At 42.0% G+C, this 17,500-nt stretch overlaps 1 protein-coding gene across 1 annotated transcript in view; it reads right to left on the bottom strand.

Moving 5' to 3' along the window:
* Positions 1–17,500, bottom strand: part of LOC143298297 (tubby-related protein 4-like) — a 203,852-nt gene that overhangs the window by 82,572 nt on the left and 103,780 nt on the right. The window contains exons 4-5 of the mRNA XM_076611115.1: positions 5,396–5,578; positions 2,840–2,939 (exon numbers count right to left, since the gene is read on the bottom strand). Of these exons, the coding sequence (XP_076467230.1) occupies positions 2,840–2,939; positions 5,396–5,578 (283 nt within the window). The remainder of the gene's footprint in view (positions 1–2,839; positions 2,940–5,395; positions 5,579–17,500) is intronic.

The raw sequence follows: 17,500 nt of genomic DNA, 5'->3' as shown, positions 1-17,500 counted from the left end.
AATGAACACACGCACGCACGCACGCACGCACGCACGCACGCACGCACGCACACACACACACACACACACACACACACACACACACACCACTGCTTCTTCACGCTTAAAATGGATACACAGGCAAACCTTTTTATAACGCTTTTCAAAAATCCGGAAAAAAGCGGTCTCGTGGATTGTAAAAACAAAATCCGTTCACGCAAACAGAGCAGACGCTTTTTTTTTTTCAACCCCTACACTTTTTCCAACATTTTCCACAACACAGAGCACTAGTGTATCCCACACCCACTAGCGAAATAGCTGAGTGGTCAAAGCGTTGGACTTTCAATCTGAGGGTTCCGGGTTCGAATCTCGGTGGCGCCTGGTGGGTAAAGGGTGGAGATTTTTCAGATCTCCCAGGTCAACATATGTGCAGACCTGCCAGTGCTAAAACCCCCTTCGTGTGTATACGCAAGCAGAGGATCAAATACGCGCGTTAAAGATCCTGTAATCCATATCAGCGTTCGATGGGTTATGGAAACAAGAACATACCCAGCATGCACACCCACGAAAACGGAGTGTGGCTGCCTACATGGCGGAGTAAATAAGCAAAACGGTCATACACGTAAAATGTTAAATGTTACATGTTTGTGTGATTGTGTACGTGTGCTTGCCTGAACTCTGATTGAATGACACAGGAAATGAATAATGAGCGCCCAATGGCAGTCGTCAGTCGGCTCTACCCAGGTAGACAGCCTGTTGTGTAAATGACTCCGTGTTTGTAAAGCGCTTAGAGCTTGGTCTCCGACCGAGGACAGGCCGCTATATAAGTATCCATATCAATTAATCATAAACCCTTGTCTGGCAGAAAATGAAGCAGCGTTCTTTGCTAGGGCTGACGGAATACCCTACCTGATAAAATAAATTTGATACAAGACGCTGGACTAGACGCTGGGCATATTGGCTCTCTGTCTTTGTTAAGGGGGTAAAAACAACAGCAACAGCAACAACAACAACGATAGTGTGATTCTCACAGGGGAAAGGAAATAGTTTATATATATATATATATATATGTATATAGTTTTAAAAATATAATAAAAAAGACAGCAGCACTAGAGAATATTAGACAACGAAAACCAGAAGAAAATCATCGCTCTCTTTTAGTAACTCGTTTTGACGTAACATGGCGAAACAACATCAACAAAAACAAACAAACAATCAAACAAATAAATAACAGCAAAGTCGGTGATCAAAATGAATGAATAAATAACAACCGTGAACACCAGACAGAACAGTGTTGTGAACAACAACAACAACAACAACAAAACAAAAAACAACAACAAACTGAATGAAGCTTCGAAAACAAGTCGGACTGCAGGTTTAGATAGGAGATAAATGCATTTTCTGAACGAAATTAAGTTAAATGAACGCCACAATAAAAAAAAGAAAAAAAAAAGAAAAAAGAAAAAAAAAAAAAAAAAAAAGAAAAAAAAGAAAAAAAAAAGACACACACCACTCGAACACACACCACTCGTTCTAACCCTGTTTTCTCTTGTAAAACGCCCTCCCCTTAATTTCCCCCAAAAAACAACAATAACAACACAAAACAACAACATAAAAACAACAACACAAACAACAACAATAGAAAACAACAACCAAAAACAACTACAATACAAAACACAAACAAAAAACAACAACTACAACAACAATAACGCAAAACAACAACAAAACAAAAACAACAACAACAACAACAACAACAACACAAAACAACAACAAAAAAACAAAACAACAACAAAAAAACAACAACAAACCAAACCCAAAAAAACACACACAAAAACCCACAAAACAACAACAATAGCAAAAACAACAACAACAACAACAACAAATCCAAAGAAAAACAAACCAAACCCCAACACACACACACACACAAAAACACAAAACAACAATAACAACAACAATAACAACAACAATAACAACAACCAAACTCCGTTGCTTTCTGAACTGGTATGTTGTTTTTTGTATTTCCGGGAATTCCAGTTTAGGCACATGAAAAATAAATTGAACGTTGCATATCGCTGTGTGTGTGTGTGTGTGTGTGTGTGTGTGTGTGTGTGTGTGTGTGTGTGTGTGTGTGTGTGTGTGTGTGAAATGAAATCAAAATGTGGCTATACAAGTGTACTTGGGGTAGGGGGATGTGGTGGGGGAATCTGAATGGACTTCTGTGTGCATGCATGGATGGATGTAGGGGGTGGGTGGGGGATACACGTCTGTGAGTATGTGTGTGTGTGTGTGTGTGTGTGTGTGTGTGTGTGTGTGTGTGTGTGTGTGTGTGTTAAAACTTTTTTTTTGAGAAATTGATATTATTGAAATTAGGTAAATTGATCTGTTAAGAAGAAGAAGAAGAAGAAGAAGAAGTGAAAGTCGAACGCTTAACCCTTTCACCGCCAAGCTCGCATTTATGCACAGGCGTGGTAGAGGACCCATGTCACTGAAAGGTGACCATTCATTGGTCTGTTATCCATGAACCTACTGCTCTTAATGTTCGGTTGTAGGATAGGCCATGTTTTCTGTACATCACAGGGGGAATCCCCAGCTATTCTTAGCCACTGTCTTTTCTGTGTTTATACCACAAGGGAATTTTGTACTCTAAATTGACTGGCGGTGAAAGGGTTAAACCGTTTGGCTGTTAATTTTGTTGTTGTTTGTAAACCCTGTATATCAACACATTCGTGGTGAAGCATGTAGGAGTCGTCATGTAGTTTAAAAAAAAACAAACAAACAAACAAGCAAACAAACAAATCTTTACAAACAAAAGATCATATGGTACAGTGTACAGACAATTCGATCATCCAGTTTTTCTTACCTTGCAAGGAGGTATGTACGGTGGACGGACACACGTCATCATAACCGTTGACAAGAAAGATGTCCCCAAACTTAAAGCAGATGGCCAGTATGGAAGGGTTCTCTGTAAAAACAACAACAAATAATCAAGAATAAATAAATAGATAAATAGATAAATAAACAAATAAACAAACAAATAAATAAATAAATAAATAAATAACAAATGAATGAATAAGTGAATGAATAGATAAATAAATGAATAATAAATGAATGCATAAATAAATAGATAGATAAATAGATATAGATGAATGAATAGATAAATACATGAATAAACGAATAAATGAATGCATAAATAAATAGATGAATGAATAGATAAATAAATAAATAAACGAATAAATGATAAGATACGGTGTGAGGAGTAACTGCATTTGATCCACGTTACAAACCGAGGAGACGTTAATATTTGAAAAAAAAAAAAAAAAAAAAAATGAGGGGAAAGAAAGGAAGATATTAAAAAAAAAAGAGGAATAAATTGAAATGTGTAAACAAAAGAAAGGGAAAGAAAGAAAGAAAGAAAGAAAGGCAGAAAAGCACAAAGCAAACAAAGAAATGGATACATATAGAAACTGAGAACAAGAAAGATTGAGGCGGACGGTTCTATCTCCTTCTTTTTCTGTCTCTGTCTGTCTCTTTCTTTCTTTCTCTTTCTCTGTTACACACACACGCACAGGCACACACACATACACACACACACACACACACACACACACACACACACACACACACACACACACACATGCGCACGAACATGCAGATACCACTACAATGAACGAACTAGTTTTATAACGGAATCCCATGAGAGAATCACCGAAAGACGATTGACAATTGATTACATGAATCCTTACGCTTTTTCCACGATTCTCAGTAACCACCAACCTGTTCCAATAATCACGATTCTCAGATGGTTATTAATTCTCGCGAAGCAAAAACCACGTCCAGTTTTCACAATCCTCAACCCCCACCCCCCGCACCCCACCCTCCGCCTTTTTTTTTAACGACCCACGAAACACTGAAACATTACAAATTCAAAGCCTCTTGCCCCCTTCCCCCTCCCCCTCCCACTCCCCGGATCCACTTTCTTCCCATCATAAATCAATTTCCGACGGGCGTGATAGCCGAGTGGTTAGAACAATGGACTTCCAATCCGAGGGGCCTGGGTTCCAATCTCGGTGGCATCTGGTAGCTTAAAAAGGGTGGAGATATATATTTTTTTTTCTCTCTCTCCAGATCTCCCAGGTCAACGTATGTGCTGACCTGCTATAGTGTCTGAATCCCCTTCGTTGGTACACGCCTATATAACATTGAATACGTACAATAAATATCCAACGATTCGTGGCAGGGTTTGCTTGGTTACAGAAACACGAACTTTTCCAGCGCGTATAACCCCGAAAACGGAGTACAGCTGTCGAAAACGAATACAGCAGAGTAGTAATGAACGGCCATACACCTTTGTAGCTGAAGAAAGAAGAAAGAAAAGGAACACACACACACACACACACACACACACACACACACACACACACACACACACACACACACACATATTTCCAGTCCCTACAATCCTCAGAACGTTTCCTCTCATGCAAAAAATCCATCATTGTAACTCTTCTCCCCCTTCCTCTTCACCCCCCACCCCACGCCTCCCCACACACACCTCCCATTTTATCGTTTTCCCTGTGGAAGAGTCTTTGTTGTCGGCGTTATGAAAGCACGAATACACCCAACATGTATAACCCCCCCCCCCCCCCCCCCCCACGCCCCCCCCCCCCAAAAAAAAAAAGAAAAAAAAAAGAAGACGGAGTATGGCCTTCCAAAATGGCAGGGTAAAAAAAAAATCACAGATGTAAAAAAAAAAAAAAAGAAAGAAAAAAAAAGACCACTCCAAGATACGAGTGAGCACGTGCGAGGTGCAGGCTATAATAAATAATAATAATAATAATATATATATAAAAAAAAAATCCTGTAATTACAATACCAAAAACACAGACAGATATCTTCCTTCACTTGCAGCAAAATCTATCATCTTAACCCTCCCTTCCACCCCGCCTGTCCCATACCTCCCAACACACACACACACACGCACACACGCACACACACACACACACACACACACACACACACACACACACACACGCACGCACATACACACACACACACTCACACACTCACACATACACATACACACACACAACACCCCCCAACACCCCCCCCCCAACACACACACACATGCACACACACACACAACACACACACACACACCCAACACACACACACACACACACACACACACACACACACACACACACACACACACACCCAGCAACACACACACACACAACACAACACACCGTCCTCCCCGTGGAAGAAGTCAGCGACGGGGTCCTCGTGGTCGGCCTCCTCCATGTTGAACACACACACACACACACACACACACACACACACACACACACACACACACACCACCTCCACCACCACCAACAACACCACCACCACACACACAACACAACCACACCAACACACCTTCCTCCCTGTGGGAGGAGTCGGCGGAGGGGTCCTTGTGGTCGGCCTCCTCCATGTTGAACTTCTCGCAGGACCAGGCCATGGAGAGGATCTCATTGTTCTCGTGCACGGTGAACTGGCGGAGCATGGCGCCCGTGGAGCTCATCACGATCACCTGCCCGTCCGTCGTGCCGAACATCACCTGGGAGAACACACACATATATTCTGTCATGAATAAACTACAGGATAAATATGTTCAATATTGGAACAGCAGAAAGAACGAGACCATTCATTTCAAGGCTCTCCTTTTATTGCAAAATTGCAAATACTTCTACATTACAACCTTACCTGATCAGCTGCAAAAATACCAAACACAGAGGAGCACTATGTCGATTGCGAATAAGTGCACATGAACTTGAAATTGAGCGTGGACGTCACTACAACGTAACTAGGAAAGACCGGCTATGTAAATCATGTGGAGTTATAGAGGATGAACTGCATTTTCTGGAGAAGTGTAGTGTGTACTCTGACTTGAGATCTCGCCTACTTGTGACAGTTAATTCCCAGTCTTTGAATCATTGGCCAGATGGCACTGGCAACACAATAATCCAAAGGCCGAGTTCTCTGTTGCCACAAAATTATTTCCAACCAGAACTGGCAAAATACATATATGAATGCTTTAAAGTTCGCAGTCCATAACTATGTCTTATGGAATATCCTGCATGTGCTCACAACTTATTGCTTTTACTTTTTGTTTGATTGTTGTGTTTAGTTTATAGTGTCCATAATTCCTATGATGGTTTTACGACAAATTAAATGAGTTCTGAGTTCTGAGAGTTCTTCACACACACACACACCAGAGGAAGGAAAGTCATCAATCCCTAGACTGACGGGAGCAATGGCCGAGTGGCTGATTAAAAGCGTTGGAACCAGAACACTCTTGGCCGAGGGAGAGACTGGGAATCTTATTAACAAATAGTAAAGAATGGTAACTCTGGGACCTTATTAACATATAGTAAAGAGTGGTAACTCTGGGATCTTATTTACAAAGAGTAAAGAGTGGTAACTCTGGGATCTTATTTACAAAGAGTAAAGAGTGGTAACTCTGGGATCTTATTAACAAATAGTAAAGAGTGGTAACTCTGGGACCTTATTAACATATAGTTTAAGAGTGGTAACCCTGGGATCTTATTAACAAATAGTAAAGAGTGGTAACTCTGGGACCTTATTAACATATAGTAAAGAGTGGTAACTCTGGGATCTTATTAACAAATAGTAAAGAGTGGTAACTCGCTCCATTTACAAGTTACACAACTGCTGCTTACGCTACCGATTCAGCCAGCACACAGGTAAATAAAAGGGTACATTGGAACAAACCCAGACACTTCCTCCAAAAAAAAAAAAAAAAAAAAGGAAGCGCCGGGTCTGTCCTTATACCGATCATTTGACATGTGCACACAGCAACAAAGACAGAAGAATTTAATGTGCAGACACAAAATAATAAGTTTTTATTCAAGACTGGCATAGCCTCTTTAATCCTGAACAAGCCACGCAGAACACATGGACAATACAGAACAAACACATGATTGCCTCGGTGGTTTTTCAACTGGAAATTAACAAACAACGAGATCAGGAGATGAAATAATTAACAATTAGTAAAGAGTGGTAACTCTCTCCATTCACAAGGTACACAACTTCAAGTCAGTGCTGCTTACGCTACCGATTGTTTGGGCAAGACACTCTCCACTATTATCAGAATCTAGCCTGGATAGTCGGGACAGCAGTTGCTCTCTCTGCTGTTCTGCAATAGCCGAGTGGTTAAAGCGTTGGACTTTCAATCTGAGGGTTCCGGGTCACTCTTCACCCTTTACCCACCAGGCGTCGTTAGCGAGATTCAAACCCTGGACCCCCAGATTGAAAGTACAACGCTTTAACCACTCGGCTATTGCAGAACAGCAGAGGAGGCAACTGCTGTCCCAACTATCTGGGCTAGCTTATGATAATAGTGGAGAGTGTCTTGCCCAGATAAGATCCCGAGTCTCTCGCTCGGCCAAGAGTATTTTGGGACAGTTGGCGTTAAGATGGTTCCCAAAGACCAACTAGCCCCCAAGTCTGCAGCACTAAAAGCCAGTGCAGTTTTGCCTCCTAGTTTGAGAGTCGTTGTCCTTCAAAAAACAGACTAAGCAGTACATGAGTTTCAATTGCAGTGGAGAAACAATTGATGTGAAGACTCCCACTTTGCTGTTTTGACCGAGAGTTACAACCCATAACAAAACCAGAAGTCGTAACTGCAATTCAGGTTTTTATTATTAATGTTTTCGTTTGTTCGGTTTCGTGTATCTGTTCTGTTGTTCGATGGTTCGTTTGATGGTTTGTATTTTTTTCTGTCTCTCACGATCTAAAGTTCGTTCGGTCGTGGTGGTTGTTTTTTTTTCTCCAAGACTTTAAACATGTTTGTAAAGCAATTAATGTTTCCTTCTTTTTTCTTTCTTCTTCTTTTTCTAAATTGTGTACTGAAATCAAAAACCGAATGCACCAAAGAAAAAAAAGAAGAAGAAAAAACGACAATAAAAGTCAGGGAGGGTACAGTGTAGAATGTGTGTGTGTGTGTGTGTGTGTGTGTGTGTGTGTGTGTGTGTGTGTGTGTGTGTGTGTGCGCGATGGGAGTGAGGTTGTTTTGTTTTTTTTGTCCATATCCACCTGCCGTACGTTCATGTTGGAAGCAGAGACAGGATGATGTGAGAAAGAGAAGGTGCAAGCGTGGCATTTAAAGAAGAAGAAGAAGAAAACAATAATAAGAGAGAACAATGATGATCATCATCATAGAAGAAGAAGAAGAGGAAGAAGGAAAAAATAATAAGAAGAAGAATGATGATCATCATAGAAGAAGAAGAAGAAGAAGAAGAAGAAGAAGAAGAAGAAGAAGAAGAATGATCATCATAGAAGAAGAAGGGAAAAAAAGAAGAAGAAAGAAGAAGAAAAAGAAGAAGAAGAAGAAGAAAGAAGAAGAAGGAGAAAACTCTGCACCAGGCTAACTGGGACCTAGGTAGAGCCAGTGTAAACGTCACTCAGTACAAACGTTTCGATCCGTGCCCCTTCACCATCCCCACCCCCCACCCCCACCCCCTACCCCCAAACCGCTCCCTCCCGGATCTCCATCCTCCCCTCTCTCCTGCCACCACCCGCTCCTTCCCCAACCTCCACCCCTGCAACCGATAAAGGAACTCGGCAGCAGTTAGACAGAACGATGGATATAAGTCGGCTATCGGTCCCACTCGGATGAAGAAAAAACCCGAACACAGCCTCCGAGACGACCTGTGTTCCAAATAGTATTTGTTCCCCTTCTCATTTCCTGGGCGTGAATGGCAGCAGATAATGTTCTTAGCTACAGTCTGGTGCACATCACTCAGTCAGCCAGGGAATCCACCAGCCACAGACTGCTTCATCACCTTGCCCGCTGTCTGCTACTTGTGATGTGATGGTACACTGCTGTACTGAAAGGAGTGCCTGTGGACTGGGACTTGAGGGTCAAGTATCCTATCTATCTATCTATCTATGTATCTATCTATCTCAATTGTATGTACCTCCTTTGCAAACAGGCCGGTGGCCTTGCAGTGAAATATTTCGGAGTATCTATCAATCTATCTACCTGTGATTCTCTCTCTCTCTCTCTCCCTCTCTCTCTCTCTCTCTCCACACACACACACACACACACACACACACACACACACACACACACACACACACACATATATATATATATATGTATGTATGTATGTATGTATGTATGTATGTATGTATGTATGTATATCTTCAGCTTTTCAGAACATGTGTGTTTTACATAGAATCATATAGTACTGTTCAGAAGCATGATGAAGTGCCTCTATGACCCTAGACGGTTAAGTGAGCAGTAAGAAAGAAAGTATGGCAAGCCACTTCCAGTCACTGCACTGTAGAATCCGCTCAGTACAAGTTTTTTTTTGTTTTTTTGTTATTTTTTTTTTTAATCCTTGCTCCCACTCCTTCCACCAACCACAGTACCCTCCCGACCTGTGTTCCAAGAAGCAATTTGTCCCCCTTCTTATTTCCTGGGCGTGAATGGCAGCAGATAATGTTCTTAGCTACAGTCTGGTGCACATCACTCAGTCAGCCAGGGAATCCACCAGCCACAGACTGCTTCATCACCTTGCCCGCTGTCTGCTACTTGTGATGTGATGGTACACTGCTGTACTGAAAGGAGTGCCTGTGGACTGGGACTTGAGGGTCAAGTATCCCATCTATCTATCTATCTATCTATCTATCTATCTATCTATCTATCTATCTATCTATCTATCTCAATTGTGTGTACCTCCTTTGCAAACAGGCCGGTGGCCTTGCAGTGAAATATTTCTGAGTATCTATCTACCTACATGTGATTCTCTCTCTCTCTCTCTCTCTACACACACACACACACACACACACACACACACACACACACACAAACATACATATATATATATATATATATACATATATATATATATATATATGTATGTATGTATGTATGTATGTATGTATATCTTCAGCTTTTCAGAACATGTGTGTTTTACATAGAATTATATAGTACTGTTCAGAAGCATGATGAAGTGCCTCTATGACCCCAGACTGTTTTAAGTGAACAGTAAGAAAGAAAGTATGCCAAGCCACTACCAGCCACTGTTGAATCTGCTCAGCACAAGTGTTGTTATTACTATTATTATTATTATTATTATTATTATTATTATTATTATTATTATTATCCTTGCTCCCACTCCTTCCACCAACCACAGTACCCTCCCGACCTGTGTTCCGAGAAGCAATTTGTTTCCCCTTCTCATTTCCTGGGCGTGAATGGCAGCAGATAATGTTCTTAGCTACAGTCTGGTGCACATCACTCAGTCAGCCAGGGAATCCACCAGCCACAGACTGCTTCATCACCTTGCCCGCTGTCTGCTACTTGTGATGTGATGGTACACTGCTGTACTGAAAGGAGTGCCTGTAGACTGGGACTTGAGGGTCAAGTATCCCATCTATCTATCTATCTCAATTGTGTGTACCTCCTTTGCAAACAGGCTGGTGGCCTTGCAGTGAAATATTTCTGAGTATCTATCTATCTATCTACCCTATGATTCTCTCTCTCTCTCCCTCTCTCTCTCTCTCTCTCCACACACACACACACACACACACACACACACACATATATATATATATATATATATATATATGTATGTATGTATGTATGTATATCTTCAGCTTTTCAGAACATGTGTGTTTTACATAGAATCATATAGTACTGTTCAGAAGCATGATGAAGTGCCTCTATGACCCTAGACGGTTAAGTGAGCAGTAAGAAAGAAAGTATGCCAAGCCACTTCCAGTCACTGCACTATAGAATCCGCTCAGTACAAGTGTTTTTTTTATATATATTATTATTATCCTTGCTCCCACTCCTTCCACCAACCACAGTACCCTCCCGACCTGTGTTCCGAGAAGCAATTTGTCCCCCTTCTTATTTCCTGGGCGTGAATGGCAGCAGATAATGTTCTTAGCTACAGTCTGGTGCACATCACTCAGTCAGCCAGGGAATCCACCAGCCACAGACTGCTTCATCACCTTGCCCGCTGTCTGCTACTTGTGATGTGATGGTACACTGCTGTACTGAAAGGAGTCCCTGTGGACTGGGACTCGAGGTTCAAGTACCCCAGTGGTCCAGTCACATTTTCTCTGCTTTGGACTTGGACAGCGGATTTTCGGACGTGCGCGAATATATGCATATATATATATATATATATATATATATATATATATATATATATATATATATATATATTCAGTTTGTGTTTTATATATATATATATATATATATATATATATATATATATATATATATATTCAGTTTGTGTTAGCGTGAATACACACACACACACACACACACACACACACACACACACACATATATATATATATATATATATTCAGGTTGAGTTAGCGACAGATTTGATTTGTACCGAATATTTTTTCATATACCTATTAACATGCCAGTTTATATGTCAATAGAACTTGATAGACATTTGAAAATAGGCTTTGTGGGGGTAATCTGTGATCTTCCATCTAAGTTATTTTATTTTATTTTTTCATATTTTTTTTTTCTCAAGGCCTGACTAAGCGCGTTGGGTTACGCTGCTGTTTAGGCATCTGCTTGGCAGATGTTGTATAGCGTATATGGATTTGCCCGAACGCAGTGACGCCTCCCAGAGCAACTGGTACTGATACTGATATTTTCAGCCAATGTTGAATACATTTAACAGTGGAAGCCAAAAAGATAGGATATCCAGCTGTTTCTCCACACACTAAATCATTTGGTGTTTGCAATGACAGTCCGAGCAATTTCTTTAAAGCATATAGGTGGATTTTTTTCACAGTATACAGCAGCAGAATTGAGACCCCATAATTCAGCAAGAGAGAGAGAGAGAGAGAGAGAGAGAGAGAGAGAGACAGACAGACAGACAGACAGGCAGGGGCATAGATCGATGGAGGAGAGAGAGAGAGTTCAATGACACAGATTCCAGTACCGCTCCCTGATAAGCACGGCCCGGCCCGGCAGTGTTACAGTGGGGGAGGCCAACTGGCAAATGACAGCACCGTTCCCTCGGGACAGGGGGCCATGCCCATGGCGAAATCCTCCCAGGCAGCCAAGGAAGGAATGAAAGGATTTTACCGAGACTTTTTGCCGCTAGGAAGGAGTGTGTGTGCGCAGGGTTTCCTTTCTCCCCCCCCCCCTTCCCTCCCCTCCCCTCCACACACCCCCTTCTATGTCTTTGGCTAATTTCGTTAACGCTTTGACATTTTGATGTCATGGGCCATGAGGTCCTATAACATAGGTGAACACGCCCCCCCTCCCCCCTCGCCCGCTACCGCCCCCCCCCCCCCCCCAACTTAGGTTAATATAGTTAACGCTTTGACATTTTGATGTCATTGTCCATGAGGTCCTATGAAATAGGTGAACATGCCTCCCCCCTCCCCCCACAACTTTGGCTTATATAGTTAACGCTTTGACATTTTGATGTCATGGGCCATGAGGTCCTATGACATGGGTGAACACGCCCCCACCCCCAACACCCCACCCCACCCAACAGCTTTGGCTAATATAGTTAACGCTTTGACATTTTGATGTTATGGGCCATGAGGTCCTATGACATAGGTGAACATGACCCTCACCCCCACCCTCACCCCAGAACTTTGGCTAATATAATTAACGCTTTGACACTTTGATGTCATAGGCCATGAGGTCCTATGACACAGTTGAACACGCCCCCCACCCCTCACCCACCCACCCACATTTTGATGTGATTGGCCATGAGGTCCTATGACATAGGTGAACACGCCCCATCCCTTCCCATCTGTGGCTAATATACATAGCTGATGGTTTATTTTGATGTCATTGGCCACGAGGTCCTTATTACATAGGTTGAACACGACAACTGTTTTCGTTTTTTTAAATTTTTTTTCACATAACCGAAAACATTATGATAAATAAACGAATGTAAAAGAACAAATACTGAAATAATAAGTAAATGAATGAATAAATAAACAAATGAAAGATACATAAAGAAAGAATGAAAGAAAGAAAACTTTCCGTGAAAATCGTGGTAGCAACAGATAGGCCACCCAACGCGTTTTTTATGACGATTGTCAAAGGCAGCATAGTTGACGCTTTTCTTTGAAGTTTCTTTTGACGTCTCTGTATTTATTTCTCTCCGTTCGCAAAACACGAAATTTATATGTGTGCGCATTTAGCACTTTGCGGGCAGAATACATACTTGCAATACATGCATTTTTTTTTTCGAATGGAATTTGCGGTGAGGCTTTTCCAAGCATTATTGATCCCCATCTTGCACCAGTTATTATGCCTTTTTTTAATTATTCTTTCTTTCTTTCTTCTTCTTCTTCTTCCGCGTTCCCTGGACACGCTAGATTTTCAGTCCGGTCAGGACAGCGAAGTCCGCGGTCCGTCGCAGGGACCCCACCGGTCTCCACAGTTTCTCCTGGAGCTCCACCGGGCTGGGCCATGCCTGGCGTCTCAGAGCGTCGAAGGTGGGACAGGATTGCAGATATGGGGAGGGGGTCTGTGGGCCTGTGCCACAAGGGCACTGGTCAGTATTTGATATCTTCAGACGGTAGAGGTGGGAGAGGAGCTGACAGTGTCCCGTTCGCAGTCTGAAGATTGTGACCTCTGCCGCTCTGTCCAGCTCATGGATGCTGACCTTTTCGTCGCCGATGTCCAGACGCTGGCGCCATGCTTTCCTGAAGCTGTCTCTCAGTATCGTTTTTTTGCCTCGCTGTAGGACACTGGGTGGGCTGGCTGCTCTAATTTGCTGCCTGCCTTGGATAGGCGGTCCGCCTCTTCATTGCCTCCTATGCCACAGTGGGATGAGATCCAATGCAGCACCACAGCAGTTCTCTGTTTGGGGAGATTCAGTTCTTGCCTGATGTCTTGTAAGATCTCCTCTCCTCCTGGCGCCTGGAGACTCTGCAGGATAGACTTGCAGTCAGTCAGGAACACTGTGTTGGTGGGTAGTTTGTATTTCATTTCTCCTACATGGCAGATCAGCTTTGGGGCAGATCCACCCATGGCAGCCACCACTTGTTGAGTTCTTGTTGGTTATTGAGTCAACGCCTTGGGCCAGAAAGTTAACACAGACACACAAGCAGACAGACAGAGAGACATACAGACACACACACAGACAGACACACACACACACAGACATACACAAACATACACACACACATACACACGGACACAGACACAGACAGACAGACAGACAGACAGACAGACACACACACACACACACACACACACACACACACACACACACACACACAAAACAAACAAACAAACAAAAAACCAACTGCATACCACAGTGAATTTCTAGTCGAACCTGAATGATTGTAAAATATGAACGCCTCTCACTGTCTCGCGTAACGAAACTGAACGTAACAGAAAAAGAAAGAAAAAAAAAAAATTGGCCGCGCAAAGTAATGGACTGTCGGACTGCGTTTAGTGTGGACGTCCCTTAAACCTAGACCAATGTGAACCCAGTAGGAGGCTCTGTCAAGGCTGTCAGAGAAATTTAGGCAAAATTAAATAGGAGTTGAGTTGTCTGAGGGGCTCTGTTGGGGATGGGGAGAGTGTGTAAGAAAAAAAAAAGCGTTGATGGTATCAAGAGCGTGAAGTATGAGGCTCTGTCTGGGATGAAAAAAAAAAAAGAAAGAAAAGAAAGGAAGGAAAATATACTGAGCAAAGATGAGAGAAAATATAATATTCGCCGAGAAGTATGTCAGAACTGTGGTTTTAAGCAAGAACGTCACTGGTAAGCAGCTGCAACTGCGTTGTTTCAATCGCATTGTGGTCCATTGTCCTTTTAATCAATCGATTCCACACACTGAAAGAATGATTATGTTTGGGTTAAACAGTATGTTATTGGAAACATGTCACAATACAAACACAGATATAGATGAACAGGACAACAAGAAAATCTTTATATATATATAAAGTCTTGTCCTGATACATGTACATACTAAATATGTGACGGATGTCATCGTAGCTAGAAGTGTACACGTGATCATACATGACTGTGTTTAAAAATGTAACTCTGGAGAATTTGGATATGGGTTTCATTATATTCGTAAAGGTTGGGTTTTTTTTTCTTTTCAAAGGCACTCTCATTCCCTACTTCAACATAAAAGAGTGGACGGGTAAAAAATGTTAATATTGCCGTAAATATCTCAAGATTTGTTTCTAAATTTCTACAGACGTACACGTTCTAAATTTTATACATTGTTTGACACCAATAGTAAACCACGCCTTACAGATTTGATAATTTCTGATAATGCGTTGTGTATTCTCTTATAAAACATAGGCTTTTACTGAACGCTGTCTTATTTTCATGTTAGTACAGTTTGCGTTTTTGCCACTTCTTCAAGGTGGTTATTAATGGTAAAATGGGTTATTCAACTGCGTTTATCACCAATTATAATATGTGCATAAATGACCGTTTATATTTTGATTTAAAATGTAAAATAAGAGTGATATTCCTTGATATCACTGTTCAATGCCAGGGTCAAACGATTTGAGATGCTGTGTGTGTGTGTGTGTGTGTGTGTGTGTGTGTGTGTGTGTGTGTGTGTGTGTGTGAATGTATGTGTGTGTGTGTGTGTGTGTGTGTGTGTGTGTGTGTGTGAAAATGTATGTGTGTGTGTGTGAGAATGTCTGTGTGTGTGTGTGTGTGTGTGTGTGTGTGTGTGTGTGTGTGAGAATGTATGTGTGTTTGTGTGTGTGTGTGTGTGTGTGTGTGTGTGTGTGTGTGTGTGAGAGAGAGAGAGAGAGAGAGAGAGAATGTATGTGAGAGAGAGAGAATGTATGTGTGTGTGTGTGTGTGTGTATGTTGTGTGAATGAGAGTGAGAAAGAGAGAGAGAAAGAGAAAGAGAGAGAGCGTGAGAGACAGAGACAGACAGACAGACAGACAGACAGACAGACAGACAGACGGAGAGACAGACAGATAGGCATCTCGACAGACACACAGACAGTAAGAGACAAAGAGACACATACAGAGGGGGGGTAGGGGGTCTGGGTGGTGGTGGTGGTGGTGAAATGACACAAATTCTATTACCGCTGATTGATAGAGTTCGATATTTGAGAGGAAAGCCAACCGCCCCGTAATTATTTTCCCATTCCCAAGATAATAGGCGTACCCCAAAAATGATTCCTGGTTGTCATCTTAAGACATGGGTAGGATTTCCTTTCACGTCCTACCCTTTTTTGCTTTTTTTTTTTTTAGTTTACGATTCATGCAAGCGCAATGCGATATCTATTTTTCAATTTTTTTTTCAGGTCTGCCCCCCCCCCGCCCCACGCCCCCCCCCCCCCACCCCCGACCTCCCCCCTACCCGCCAGTTTGTTTGACACCAAGGGAACCCCCAACACACCAAAATTTCGTAAAAAAAGTAATCCTGGCTGTCATTTTATTAAGACGAGGACAGGATTTCCTATCACTTTCTATCAGTATCAGAATCAGTAACTCAAGGAGGCAGTCACTGAGTTCGGACAATATCCATATATACGCTACACCACATCTGCCAAGCAGATGCCTGACCAGCAGCGAAACCCAACGCGTTTAGTCAGGCCTTGAGGAAAATTAAAAAAAGAAGAAAAAAAAAAGAAAAGATAATTCTACTAATAATGATGATATAATAACGATGATGATGGCGATGATGATGATACTACTACTACTACTACTACTACTACTACTACTACTACTACTAAAGACAATAATGATGATAAATAAGCAAAAGAAGCTCCCCCTCCTCCACACACTTTCTATGTCATGTTTTCGTTTTTGTTTTCTTTTTTTTTAAAGCTGGATCATGAAAGGCGCTTTGAGCAGCATTCATTACTGTAAATCATGTGTTCTGTATTGTCATTACATATCATTATCATGTAGCCAAGTGCTCAGCCGACTACTTACTAACCATTGTTCAACTCACAGCACACGCCGTAAAGCGGACGACAGTTTCACTGCAGTGGCGGTGTCCAACCATTGACATGAGGAGGTAACTCCTGTGGCGTAACGCTGTTGACATTCGAATTTGAACTGTAAGCAGTTGGGCGTCCGCCGGTCATTGCTCGGAGGTGTCGCTCTCTAGCACACACGTCGAGCGTGTCGCACACACAGTCAGCTGTCTAATATTCTACTGCACTGTCTTATTTCTTCTTCTCTACTTTTTTTTTTATATCTTCTCATAACTATTGTTAATAAAACAAAAGAAAAACCTTTTTTAGTGACTGGTCTGCTATATGCCCCTGGCGTACGCCTGGATCTTTACTGTCCTTTAATACAGTAAATCATCAGTGTTCCTGGCCTGAGCCTGGATCTTTACTGTCCTTTAATACAGTAAATCATCAGTGTTCCTGGCCTGAGCCTGTATCTTTACTATCCTTTAATACAGTAAATCATCAGTGTTCCTGGCCTGAGCCTGGATCTTTACTATCCTTTAATACAGTAAATCATCAGTGTTCCTGGCCTGAGCCTGGATCTTTACTATCCT

This window comes from Babylonia areolata, chromosome 23 (genome assembly GCF_041734735.1).
Source record: "Babylonia areolata isolate BAREFJ2019XMU chromosome 23, ASM4173473v1, whole genome shotgun sequence".
In the NCBI taxonomy this organism is placed as follows: domain Eukaryota; kingdom Metazoa; phylum Mollusca; class Gastropoda; order Neogastropoda; family Buccinidae; genus Babylonia; species Babylonia areolata.
This window is presented reverse-complemented; position numbering and strand designations above follow the sequence as displayed.